General features: G+C 39.4%; 1 protein-coding gene across 2 annotated transcripts in view; it reads right to left on the bottom strand.

Moving 5' to 3' along the window:
• BCAR3 (BCAR3 adaptor protein, NSP family member) overlaps positions 1-12,252 on the bottom strand; it is a 61,732-nt gene extending 49,480 nt beyond the window's left edge. Inside the window, exons 1-2 of one of the 2 annotated variants that reach the window (XM_054285768.1) lie at positions 12,166-12,252; positions 10,498-10,612 (exon numbers count right to left, since the gene is read on the bottom strand). In XM_054285768.1, coding sequence (XP_054141743.1) covers positions 10,498-10,612; positions 12,166-12,252 — 202 coding nt within the window. Of the gene's footprint in view, positions 1-3,109; positions 3,243-10,497; positions 10,613-12,165 lie in introns of those variants that run through there. The other variant, XM_054285769.1, reaches the window with a different exon arrangement.
• Between the last annotated feature and the right edge of the window lie 689 nt (positions 12,253-12,941).

The raw sequence follows: 12,941 nt of genomic DNA, 5'->3' as shown, positions 1-12,941 counted from the left end.
CTTTTATTGAATATAAATGCTGGAAAGTGGAAGCCTCTTCAGCTGAAGACTCTGGAATGTCTCAAATACTTTAGTATATGATTCAAAGAATGTTTGACTTTGCCAGATATAGAAACCCTGAAAATTTTACTCCCTAAGAGACAGTGTGCCTTGAACATTGACCATTATGCAATCAGCAACAGAAATGGTAGAAATTGTAACAGAACAATGGCTCAAAAGGAACTGAAATCTAACAGTACACATTCCTATTTGTCAAAATGCAGCAACTAACAAAACAGAACACTTCGGAAGTCATGCAAATTTCTCCTAACTAGGTGTTAACAAGATGGACTTGTGCCAATATAATGTTAAAAATGGCAAATGAATTTGTATTTATACATGAAGTGGCACTTCTCTTCCTTCAGTTTGTAATTTGGAAGAATAGATGGGAACAGAATTGTTAGGAGTCACATTGTGACTTCAGAGAAGTTGAAAGCATGAAAGGCTTCCAGGTAACTTCTGACAGGTTCTAATTTATTGTTATGACTGAGGGTGAGCAAGTACAAATCAACATGGCATTTAGGATAACAGTAGGAGACTGGACATAAAATAAAATACATATCTGGTAGATAAGTCCAAATAGCTGGGATTTGGTTTCTTCACATCATTGCTCAAAACAAAAATAAACATGAACAATGAAATAAATAACTTTCAGTTCCCTAAAACAACACACTAAATATCCTACTGCTTGTGCCATCTTTGGGGTGCAAATCCAAATTTTCTGGCTCAGCTTGTCCTCATGAAATCTTTGTGATGTTCACACAGCCTGAGGAAGTGTTCTGATGGTTCATTCAAAGTGACTCAGGTATAGGATTAGGTGTCCCTTCCACAGCACAAGATAATACAACTAATGGCAGTGGCTTCTACTTTTCTGTTTCAATATATTGGAGGAAGAGAAGTGAAAGAAAGGGAAATCTTCAGTTCGGCCTCAGAGATGCATGAATGGCATAATAAACATTCCAAGGCTGTATATACTCATACTAGTGGAAACCTCATAAAAGCAAAGAGAAAAACAATTTCAGAATTCCAAATCAAACTCCCAAGCTATTTCAAAACTCAGATCTAAATCAGTTTTGGACATTAAAAGACCCACATTTTTCTCACAGTCTTACTGACCTGGCATTTAAGTGATTCTCTTTCATAGATCAGAATCACTGGAGTTGATACCTAGTGTCATCATATACCAATCTTTACCATTATATAGGCTATGAAGCTAAGAGGGCTTGAACATGGTTTAAGATATTCACCTGTGTGTTCTCAGGTATTTAAGAGATGGAGTAAACTTTTGTGAAAACTCTATGTACTTTTGCCACGTGAAATCTCCTCACAAATTCCTCCCTCCCGTGAAGTAAGCCTCCTTTGAAATAAGCAACAATAAATTTCAACAACTGGAAGATCCATTACTCTCTTCTCCCTGCTAAGTTACTTGGCATATTTGCATGCACTATGCAGATGTGCACAAAAAAAAAAAAAGGAAGGGAACATTCTTAATGGTGAAGAAAGTCAAGGCCAGGACAAAATGGCAGATTAATTTCCTCAGAATTTTTTTGTGTGTGTGTGCAATAAGAAAATAAGGGAAAAAGAAAAAGCATGACTTAAAAGACTTTAAAGTGAACATAGGAATAAATACAATCAAAACTGTAGCCATTATAAATGCAACATGGATTTCATGTTCTTGTCTCCCTAGAAGCAGTGTAGCATTCTTCATTATTGTGACAAAAAAGAAAGGATTTCTGCTCCCCAAAATGCCTTAGAAGCAGCTATCTGCAACCTGTATTTTCTGCTTCTGTAATGAAAAAGAGAAACTGATGCAGTAGCTTGTCTAGCAAACATGTCACAAGACACTGAGAAAAATATTAAGGTCCAAGAACCTACAGTCTGTTATGATACAGAGACATAGACTGAGAAAGCACATGCAGTAGTTCAAAGGCTTTCAGCTACTATCAGAAAAAAACATGAGTCTGTCAAACATCAAACATCCCCACAAGATTAGTCAGGTCACTGCTTCCAAAGGGTCTTGGAGTGCTATCACAATGCTCATGCTATCCTTCTCTCTCTATATATGCCACACAATTTCCACCCTCCCCCCGTACATCCTTGAGCTGTATATTTAAAATGTTATTTTAAACGATTATTCTCGTGCAACAGCAAACACACAGCCCAGATAAACTATTTTTGAAATGTCTTTTTTTTTCAAGATGAGAGAAACAGAACAACCCCATACTTCTCTTCGTGAATTTTTATACATAGAATGACTTCATATCTATAAAAAATGCCAAGAAAAAGTGATCATTGAAGATTATTCAATAATAAGTACAGCTTTCTTCATTTGGCCATGAAATTATCTCTGAAATACAAGTGCCTAATCAGTTAGCTCAGTAATCCTGAACAATATGAAACCTTGACTTGAAATAAACCTTCTCTCCCCATTTTGCTGGCAGAAACAGAGAAGTTTACCAAGGTTACAGTCAAATCTAAGGGGTTTTTTAGCCAATGCTTCAAAAATACAACCTTTTGTTCCTTCTCTGGTAAAGGAAGCAATTTATTTTGACTGCTTCTCTGTTCCCACAAAAAAAAAAAAAAAAAAACAAAACACCAACAAAACAACCAAAACCCAATACAATTTAAATGAAAAACCTTTCCAGCATTACTATTTCGAACTAACACCGCCTTTCAGAAATCACAAATTCGGACGGAAAGAAGTCCTTTTGCGCCCTCTCCTCTTCAAATGACGGTGGGGGGGGTGGGGGGGGAAGGACACAGCGTTTCTTTCCTCTCTCCTCAGAGAAGTATCTCGGTATCCTGAGTACACACCAGTCTTTTATACCTGTTTTATATTTAACAGCTTTCCATGGGATCAGTGCCCACAAAACCTAAGCACTTGGATCCAACGTCTGGGTCGTCACTGTCACAGCTACGGCATTTCCAGCAGCCCGCAGGCCAGCCCTGCCCGGCTCCCGCGCCCCCTGCCCCGCAGCGGTGCGGGGACAGGGCGACACCCGGACACACTCACACCCCAAACCAGCTCTGCATCCTGCGCCCGACAGCTCAGCGCTGTCCCCGCAGTTACCGGCTCTGATCACGGCTGCTCCTCTCCAGGCTTCCTGCGGATCGGCGGGAGCGTCTGTCCCGGCCAAGCGCCCTGCGGGCAGCGAGTCCCGCCCGGGCCCCTCCCTCGGGGCCGCGGAACCGGAGCGGGCAGCCGGGCAGCCGCGAGGGGCGGCCGGAGGCGGGACCCGCCACAGCAGAGCTGCCAGAAAACGAGCCGGGACGTTGTGGGGGAGCCCCAGGTCTGGCCGTGCCGCGGCAGGAGCCGGCGCGTAGCCAGCACCAGCTCGCTCCAAAGAAGCGCAGTTCGCGATTACTTAAGGGTGACTCAACCGGAGCCTTCCCGAGCGCCCTATCACCCGCTGCCCGGTCCGCGACAGCCCGGGCCCGGTTCCGTGCCTCGCCCGCCCCCCGAGCCCCTGACGGGCGCCCCTCACCTGGGGCGGGGGGCGGCTCCGGCGGCTGCGGGCGCTGCGCAGCCCCGGGCGCTGCCTTCGGCCCCGGCCACACCCTCCGGGCCGCTCGGGCTGAGCCCCCGGAGCACCAGCTCCCCGCGGGCCCTGCCCTCCCCATGCACCTTTCCATGGATTTAACAACTTCGCCTCCATAACTGCGTCTCTCAAATTAGCACTACAGCAAAAATTAACAGTTCGCTAAACCCACCCTGTTCACGGGCGATTCAGCGCCTTTTACGTACTCCACACACACAATTTACTTGCGTTGGTAGGCGCCCCCTCTTCCTACCAAGCCGCGTGAAGTTATTCGCGCAACAGGTTGGTGGGATAAAACCCATCTTCTACAACAAAGGGTCAAATAGCTGTACAGATTCTGGAGCTCCTGCCGAACAGATGGTCACCTACCCTCCTTTTGTAAAATATACCTTCAAAACAATGAGATAATTATAGATACAATCTTCATTTTCAACTAATTACCTCGAGCACCGCCAGCTGCACCATTGCCTCAGCCACAGGGATTTTGCTTTAGTACAAACCAAGGCACACTCAGACACGATTCTTTAGCCATCACATAAGTTGCTCAAGTTGGTGTTAGGAGATAAAAATTCTTGGGAAAGTCTAGGAATTTTCATAGATATGAGTAGAATGTTTGCATAAGAAAGCTCAAATAAGATGAAATTTAGTGTAAAATAAGAGAAAGGAAAATAAAGGCAGAAAGTAGTGCTCCAGTATTCAGTAAGGGACAGAGCCAGAAGATTAGAAAATTAAATTTATTGAGTACACTATGGTAAAGGAGGCTCAGTAGCACTTCTGACTGGTGTTCCCCTTCCCATAGCAACACCAGTACCTTAAGGCAGGCATGAGCGGTAGGGAAGCATTATCAGTGCTGGTGTTGCCACACACTGTTTACAACAACTTCCAAAGCAGAAAAGTTGAGGTAAACGTGAAACACAACAGCTTTTGAAAAGATTCATTCACTGGTGCTGGAACATAAGTCACTACTTGTGGCATGCTGACAGACAGACTTCTATATTTTTCTCTCAACAAATTACAAAAAATTATATCATCCTATTGGCACTGAACAGTGCCTTGAAGTTAAGATCTAAATTCAAACTAATTTCACATAAAACAAGACTTAACTGCACACCAAAACCTCACTCTGTTCTTTTGTCAATTGTTTTCCCCCAAACGGAAAATTTGGAACCAAAGAACACCAGACTGTGATCTCATGTTGGACACCAAAATGCCTCACCAATATGTTCAGTGCAAGAAAAATGGCATTAGGGTGAGAATACAGAAAGAGGAGTTAAGATGCATGGATTTCAGATTCAGTTGTAGTATTCTGACCCACCTACTTCCTGTATGACATATACTAACATTTTTGTAACATACATCACACTGGTAGTTATTTTTCACAGGGAACACTGTATAGTACTCTATCAGCTTATCAAGTGGAAGATGCTACACAAGTGCAAACTATTATTTTCCTCATTAAATAAAGGAAAATGTCTTGCTCCGCTATCTAAACCACACATTCCGCAGTTCAGGTGAAAGACATTTCAAACCATGCCAAAACCTCTGATCGGTTGACACATAACATTGTCCCTACTGGCTGATTCTAATCACTCAGGAAATTTTTAGGCACTGTAGTTACATAGGAAGTAGTGTAATGCTTGTCATTTTTTTATGACTAAGAACCAGAAAAGGGGCGGTAACTTCCTCTGGAGCATGACTACGTGCTAAGTAATGGGATTGTAGCTGGGCAGCCCTCCCTAAACTGTGATTACTCTTACTTGCATGAGTCATTACATTCTTTTCCTAAAATTTTGTTTTGTCTTCAGGTGAAATTGAAAATTGGTCTTTGTCTTCACATTTAACAATTTACACAACCCATCCTTGCACATACTTGATGCAAAGTTGTTAAAGAGGATTTGCCTACAGGATGCAAGAGGGAAAAATTCACAGGACTGCCTACAATAGCCCCACTGGTTGCGAGTTACTCCAGATTAAACTAGATCAAATTCCTCATTGCAAAGCTTTGTTGTTTTCATACTTTCTATCTACTTTGGAAATGAGTTCACTGAGCTGTGGGATGGAGTCTGGAAGCATCAATGTCCTGAAAGGAGCACAGCACCTCTGTCAAGCCCTCCCCATCAGCATTCATTTTAACCTGCCATACCCTGAGCCATCTGTTTATCTATATGGCATCACGCTGTCTGTGAATCACCTTGCCACAGACAGGAGCTCTGGAGCATTGTCCTTGGTGACACCACCCTGAGGGAGGCTGAGAAAGCAGCAGTGTGCTGGCCACTGCTGGCCACACATCACACACATTGCTGGGGCCTCCTATGGCCACCGTTGACTTCGGCTTTCTGAAGGAGGGGAGTATGTACAGGTGCATCTTTCCACCTGCAAAGACACCCAGAAAAGCAGCTAACTGAACAGAGAAGTGAGGAGGAACACAACTGGGACACAGGTCCCAAGACCTGTGCTGCTATGGCTTGCATGCTTTAATTATGCCAAGAGTTGGCATAAGAGTACTTGCCAGTTCTTGAGACCATTTTCAAATGTGCTTGGCTTACAGAAACAAAGGAAACAATGGGACACAAGAAGTGAATTCACTGGGAAATTTAAATTTGTCCTTAAATGTCAGAATTCCAGTCTTCTTCACATAGCCAGGAGAAAACCCATTTACTCCAAAAGCACCGCTCTGCAGTGATAAAATGCAGTAGTAGCTACACATGATGAGGACGTGGCATGTGTGGATTGCTCACACAGCAGTCCATGTAGATGCCCTGATAAACAAAAGTCAAAGCAACTATAGACTTTATTCTAAGTCTATAGTTGCTACTATAGACTTAGAATAAAAAGGACCCAAATAAACAAAATACTACACTCAAGCCTTGACTCCCCACAGATGCCACATAGAAAAAGTAATGATCATAGCTGTTGGCTAGGAAATTAAGTTTATTTGCTGATAATTTTCAAGTTAGTCAAAGACATCATGGCAAATAAAAATGATTATATGACTTGAAAAATGCTTCAGCTCTCGGAATCTGACAATATTAATTTTGAAAACTATGAGCTATGGCAACTCTACTTTCTAATGTCCTCCCTTCGGCTGCCAGCTGAAACAGGCAAGTTTAGTCAGCACCCATCCAGACCTCCATAATTAATCTACCAACATGATCTCTTGCTATTTGATCTGTCTTGGGTCTGGAGACACAAGGTCCTTCAGAAACTCCCAAGGAGTTACCTGTTAGGAGTTGGTGTTCAGAAACCTTGCAATCCCCAGTCTCAGAAAAGCTTGCAAGCAGACACATCCCATAGCTGATCATTTTGCAAACAATGTTGTAGTACAGCAAGAGAGTTTCAAGAGTTACATCAACTCATTGTCAGATATAATACAAGAAAACAGTCATCTTGAACAAAAAATAATTAGTAATTAAAAAATTATTAAAAATAAACCACACAGATTCTGTGGCAATAATATGTTGTGTTCCTTCCCCCCTCTTTAAATTTGGTATTGAAAATCATGTGAAGCAACTTGTTCTGGCATTGATTAGACAGACCTGTTTCAAAAGTTCAAAATACACTGGTAAAATGGCACTAAATCCAGTTTTCTTTTATTGACTAGTTTTGGTAAATGATACCTTAAACTGGAAGGAAGCTGGACAAGGTCTTTTGGGTTCCTTTTTACCAGAGGGCCTGTTTTCCTCTTTGCTTTTAGCAGTGGTGGAATTGTTACTGGGGATCTAAGACTCACTCCGAGTTTCTGTTTCTCCATGTTTCTGTAAAAAGTCTCAGATACAGGGGAATTACCAGCCTCTCCTTGCCCGTGACAGATGTTTTTCATTTCAAACATTACTGATGTAGAGGCAAGAATAAACAGTGTGAGAAAGCACCAGTAAGCAAATTTGGAACTTTCAGTAGATGAAATGGTACTGTCAGAGGTGCTTGTTAACAACTCTGTAACAGCATTTACATTACTGACTTTCTCAAACAGAGAAAGCAAAAAACTCCAAATCCTTGTGTCTCTCAATAGGAGCAAAACAGACCACACAGGTAGCAATGCCACCTCTGTCATGCAGATCAAACTGTTCAAAGCTTCCTCTCCCTCTGTTGGCAAAGTTACCAGCATGCTTTAGCATGAGGTTGGAATCTGACAGGTTGACACTACATAGCACTGCCCCAAAGCACTCTGGCTGCATTTGTAATGTTTCAAAGAGCAAAAGCACTAGAATGTGTAGCTTCAATTACAGTCAACGGTACAGCAGCATTTAAGTTTTCTGGTACAGATCAAAAATATCAGAGCCCCATTATTCAAATCACTGATCCACTATTATTTTGCTGGGCTGAAGTGGAGTAACAATTTTGAATATTTATTTTCCTACTGATTAGCTAATGCCACTCAAAAATCAGTTGCCCCACTCACTTCCCTATCACTGACTGCCATAAAGATGGCATAAAAGCATCAAGCCAGTGACCTTTGTATTGTGTACTCAGCCTAATTCAGCAGATATGTGATCATGTGCACATGTTTCATCCAGCTCTAATGTGTTGCTGGGCATTATGTCAATGCACAGATCTTGGTATTAATTACTGTGGAAACACAGCCCAAGTTGCTAGAGTTAGACAGGATGAATCAAATGGAATCCAAATGTGATTGAGACATGTCCTGTTCAAAGTTGTTTCAGAATCAAGATATTTTAGAAAACAGGAAAATATTTTCACAAATACTCCCAAAATTTAATGTCACTTTTAACCCTGTGAAAATGCTTACTTACTAAAGTGACTTATCACTTGAAGCACTCTCTGGAGACTGTTGAACCAGCATCAAATACAATGTTGCTGTTTAGAGCTCAAAATAACAGCACACAGAGAAGATAGCCTTTGCTCTGATCCAAGTAAGTACATTAGTGGGACATTAGCATTTAATTACTAGAATTGAAAATTTTAGAAATTTTCTCTCATGTCTGACTACAGCAAAGTTCAGTGTTGGGAAACAAGTGTAACTGATTAGGCACTTTGCTCCTAGACACAGCATTCTGTCAAAGACAGACACAAAACAAAACTGTATCATAATAGGCTGGAGACCAGATAACAACCATTAGTCCCTACTGTGAAAATAAACCAGTCTGCACTCATGTATGACTGACTGAGCTGATCTGTTTTCAACCTTCCCAGAAATCCTTAATACAATAGGCAATGAAACTGAGGATGCAAATACCCTAGTGTAAACAGAACTTGGAGATTATTGTATCTGTATTTTTTTCAAGCACATAATTCAATTATACATTTAATTATCATTAGTCAAAACCCAACAGTGAATGGAGACATTGCTCAAGATAAAGGTCCATAAAAATATGAACCAGCACTAATTTTACTAGAATTTAGCTTAAAGAGTCCTAGCAATTAACTGCCAAAAGAAAAAACAAAACCAAAATGGCTTCATGCTGTCACCTTGCAAAAACTGTGTCTGGGGAGGGAAAAAAATTATATACACACATCATTTTAAAAGGAAAAATTTTGACTCAAATTCATATTCACTGAAGTCATCAGGAATACATCAAGATTTGATGTACGCTTAACATATCTGAAGCTGAACAATCATGTGTTGGAACATTCTGTTGAGTTGAATGAAATGTTGCATAACTATCTACAAATCAATTTACCATGTCAATGACAGTTTGAAAGTGTAGTGCTGCATTGAAAACCTGTAAACCAGCCCTGAAAAACAATGCTACATTGACAACTGTAATACATTCCACACTTCAGTACCTGAAAAGATTACAAAACACAGTCCCAATGCACACAAAACCAGATACCAATTGAAACACATCCAGTTTCACTGCAATCATCAACTGAAATAATTTCCTAATCTGTTCACAGTAGCAGTTACAAAAACGTCATATTTACATTCATATTTTAAGACAGTCAAACCTATGAGCTGTAGAAGTTGTGTAATTATTAAATCAATATTGAACTTGTCAGAAAACATTGAGGAAATACAGTGACCTACTTGTACACAATCAGTTCTAGCTCCTACTGAGAACTTCAGTAGCTAAACACATTTTATGAATAATCAATTCATAAAATTGATTATGCTTTTCTAAAACTGCTTTTCTACACTTGGTCTAGAAGTCTTATCTTGACCAAGAGAATGTAACAGCAGGACTGTTAGCCAAATAACTAAGTGCTTCACATTAAATTTGCAAAAACCTTTGGCAGTGATCTGAAGAATTATTGGACAGAATACACAATACTTATATCTCATTATCTTGTGAACAATTCTCAAAATACCCAATACAACAAGTCATAGCTGAATAACTTCTCACTATACCCTTCTACTCAGTCTAGAGTGTCTTACAGGGCTTGTTCCAACTCTCATGAATTTGAGTTGAATTTTGATACTGAGATGATAAAAACAACATATGATGCAGTGATCAAGTCTTAATTCACAGCAAAGTCCCTAATGGAAAAGAAGGGTCAGAACTGTGCAAGCACTTATCCTCTCCTCAGCAGGGATGAGGTGGGATGTACACAAATTACCTGGGTTTAGACCTTCTGATGTGATCTTTCCAAATGAGGAAGATATTTGTGACTCAGACTTCCACCAATTATGGTATGTAAACATTACCGTGTTTTGTTAAGATGAAGATTGTGAGAGCAATAGAAATGGAAATAAAAGTGAAACCTTTTCTAAATGACAACTTTTATAAAAAATACAGGGTATATTATTTTGTAAATCCATGCCAAAACGTGGATGTTTGATTTTTGTTAAACTAATGTTTAACAATTCCTCTTATTGTCTCTGTAAAGTCCCCCTGTGATCTGCATTCAGAACAGTATCCCAGGCTGAATCAGGGCATTTGTTTATCATCCTTTGGGACAGGGAAGCTCGGGTTGCCTTAGCTCATTCCTCAATCTTTAGGAGACAACACAGAACTCTTACCTCTCTTTTGTTTTACCTCCTGAAGCAGCAGGATATTGGAAATGAGGTGTGTTCGGTGGCCTTGATTTTCAATTCCCAGTTTTCTAAGATCAACTTCTGTAAGATGGAATAAGTCCTGTGGCAAATGCCAGAATAAGGAAAATATTATACCGTTAATACTGGAGAATTCAAGTGTCTTTCAGATATGTTTGCTGTTTCTGGTACCATAAGTTACCTAACAACAAATGTCAGTATATTCATATTTTATATGAAGCCCCTTGTCATGATAAGGTACATCATGGTAGGAATAAGGCATTTTACTTTTAAAACATAAAACCGAAAGACAAGGACTTATTCTCTAAACAACTCTGGTCAGCTTAGCTGCAGAGTTCCTGAAAACGATGACTCCTTTGAGTAAAAAAAAAAATTAAAAAAATCCCCAAAGTGCTAGTATTCCAATTGCATTAATTAATGAAGGAAGATAAATCTCAGCATGAACTGATAGGAATAATGATTTTAGAAAGGAAGGTTTTGTATAATAGGATATTCACTGTAATAATAGATAACAGAAATTGTGACACCGTTTTGAAGAACAAGAATTTCCATATAATGCATTTGAGTAATCAAACTTGAACTGTTCTCTTTAATCCACCTTCTCTCCAAAAACTCATTACTATTTTACTTTCAAAATATGCTGCTGAATAACTCCAGACATTATTTACAAAGAAGTACCGAATTTCAATTTGATGTCCATTTATAAGTGGGTACAAAACTTCCCTTGATGATGACAACTTTCAGAGCAAATAGAAAATATATCAAAATACATTTCTTTATATTTTTACTGTTCTGTATTTTCACTGTAAATAAGATAAAGAGAGGTGCATAGAATGTACAGTTTTCTGTTACTAGCAAGTCATGTTACTGGAAGTGGCTTTTTCTAATGGAGATTTGCAATTCAGATCCCAAAACACAAAATGAGATTGATTCACTGTGTAAATAATAAGACAGTTGACACAGAATTTCTAGCGTGAACCACTATTTCTGAAACTGTAATTTAAAAATCTTTCTTTCAAACTAAAACTGCTTCAAAAGCCCGACATTATTTGCTTTAGAGTGAGTAATGGTCAAATTACTGAATGTCTCAATTTCTTAGGCCACTAGCTAATACTGTTTTAAAAGAAAAAAAAGTTCTTCCTGTTGGAGACCTAAAGTCATGCCTGAGAATGTAATATTCTTTCTCAAATGGTAACTCATATGTAACTAATAACATGAAAGTAGAGAGTTGCATAATTCTTACTTCTAATTTATTCCTTTCTTGGTTTGCCCAAATGCAAAAGCTGGTACTAATGTTGAATTCACATGTCAGTAGAAATGATTTTTCAGCTTTGGCAACAGTGACAAAGGGTCCCACTGGTTTTCTCAAAGACTCAATATCTTCCAAATCCCAAAATCATTCTCCAATAAAGACAACAAAGGACTGCAAATGCAATATGCTTGCTCTTCAGACTTCAGCAAAAAGGTTGTAAGAAGGAACACAACTAAGATTGTTGAGAACTCCAGTACTGAACAGCAGATGCTTAGGGTAACACAATAGAAACTTTTATAGGCACATTTTGGTTGGGGTTTTTTAGTAGCTTTAAAGATCTTAACATTTTCTCAAGAATTTTATTGAAAAAGGACAATTCTCACCTCTATGCCATCATATTGTTCAAAGAGCGTGCAATATTCTGCAAGTCCAAGCTGGGCCAGCCAGTTAGAAATGGGTAGATACTTCATTATCTATTCCTTCCCAATGCCTATGACTCTGAAAAACAAAATCAAATTACAAATAACATTGCTTAGGAATGTTAAACTGAACTCAGAAAGCACTTCACAAATGCAAGTTCCACTATTATGGCCTTTTTCTGGCTGCATGGTAAGAGGTAGCTATCGGCGCATTAAGATTTTTACCTTTAATTCACTGTTTCATTGCAATCCTCATACAAGCAGGGAATGTTGAATACTATATTTTGTTTAGCTCTTGCAGCTGAAATAATCTTTTAGATGAATCAACAGAGTCACTTGATACTGCAGTATCAATTAAAATACACTCAGCCTTTGTATTCAAAGAATGTTTCTCAGTACTCATTCAGTGGCAATGTCATTCTTCTTACATGTGTGACACATGAAGAAGACATTAAATGAAGAGGAATGGCAAAAGGAACAATGTTTTCTGTAAGAATATGAGGGGTGTGAATGAAACTGCATTCTCCGTAAGACAGTCAAAATGACTAAGATTCTGTGGTGGGTGTTTGTCCAAGATGGGGACATAGCTAAAGTCAACCTGTTACAGAATATTTCTAAGGAAAAAAGCAACTGAAAGACTTTTACAGTTTGTTCTCATTATGCCATTTGAATTTGAGTTATCTGTAAATTAAAATATTTTTAATTACTTTTTTCCCCAGTTGCTAAGATGAAATAAAAGA

The sequence above is a fragment of the Melozone crissalis genome, unplaced genomic scaffold (assembly GCF_028551555.1).
Source record: "Melozone crissalis strain CALT ecotype California unplaced genomic scaffold, PUWL_Pcris_2 ptg000045l_1, whole genome shotgun sequence".
In the NCBI taxonomy this organism is placed as follows: Eukaryota; Metazoa; Chordata; class Aves; order Passeriformes; family Passerellidae; genus Melozone; species Melozone crissalis.
Note: the sequence above shows the minus strand (reverse complement) of the source record. Positions and strands in the feature narration are given on the sequence as shown.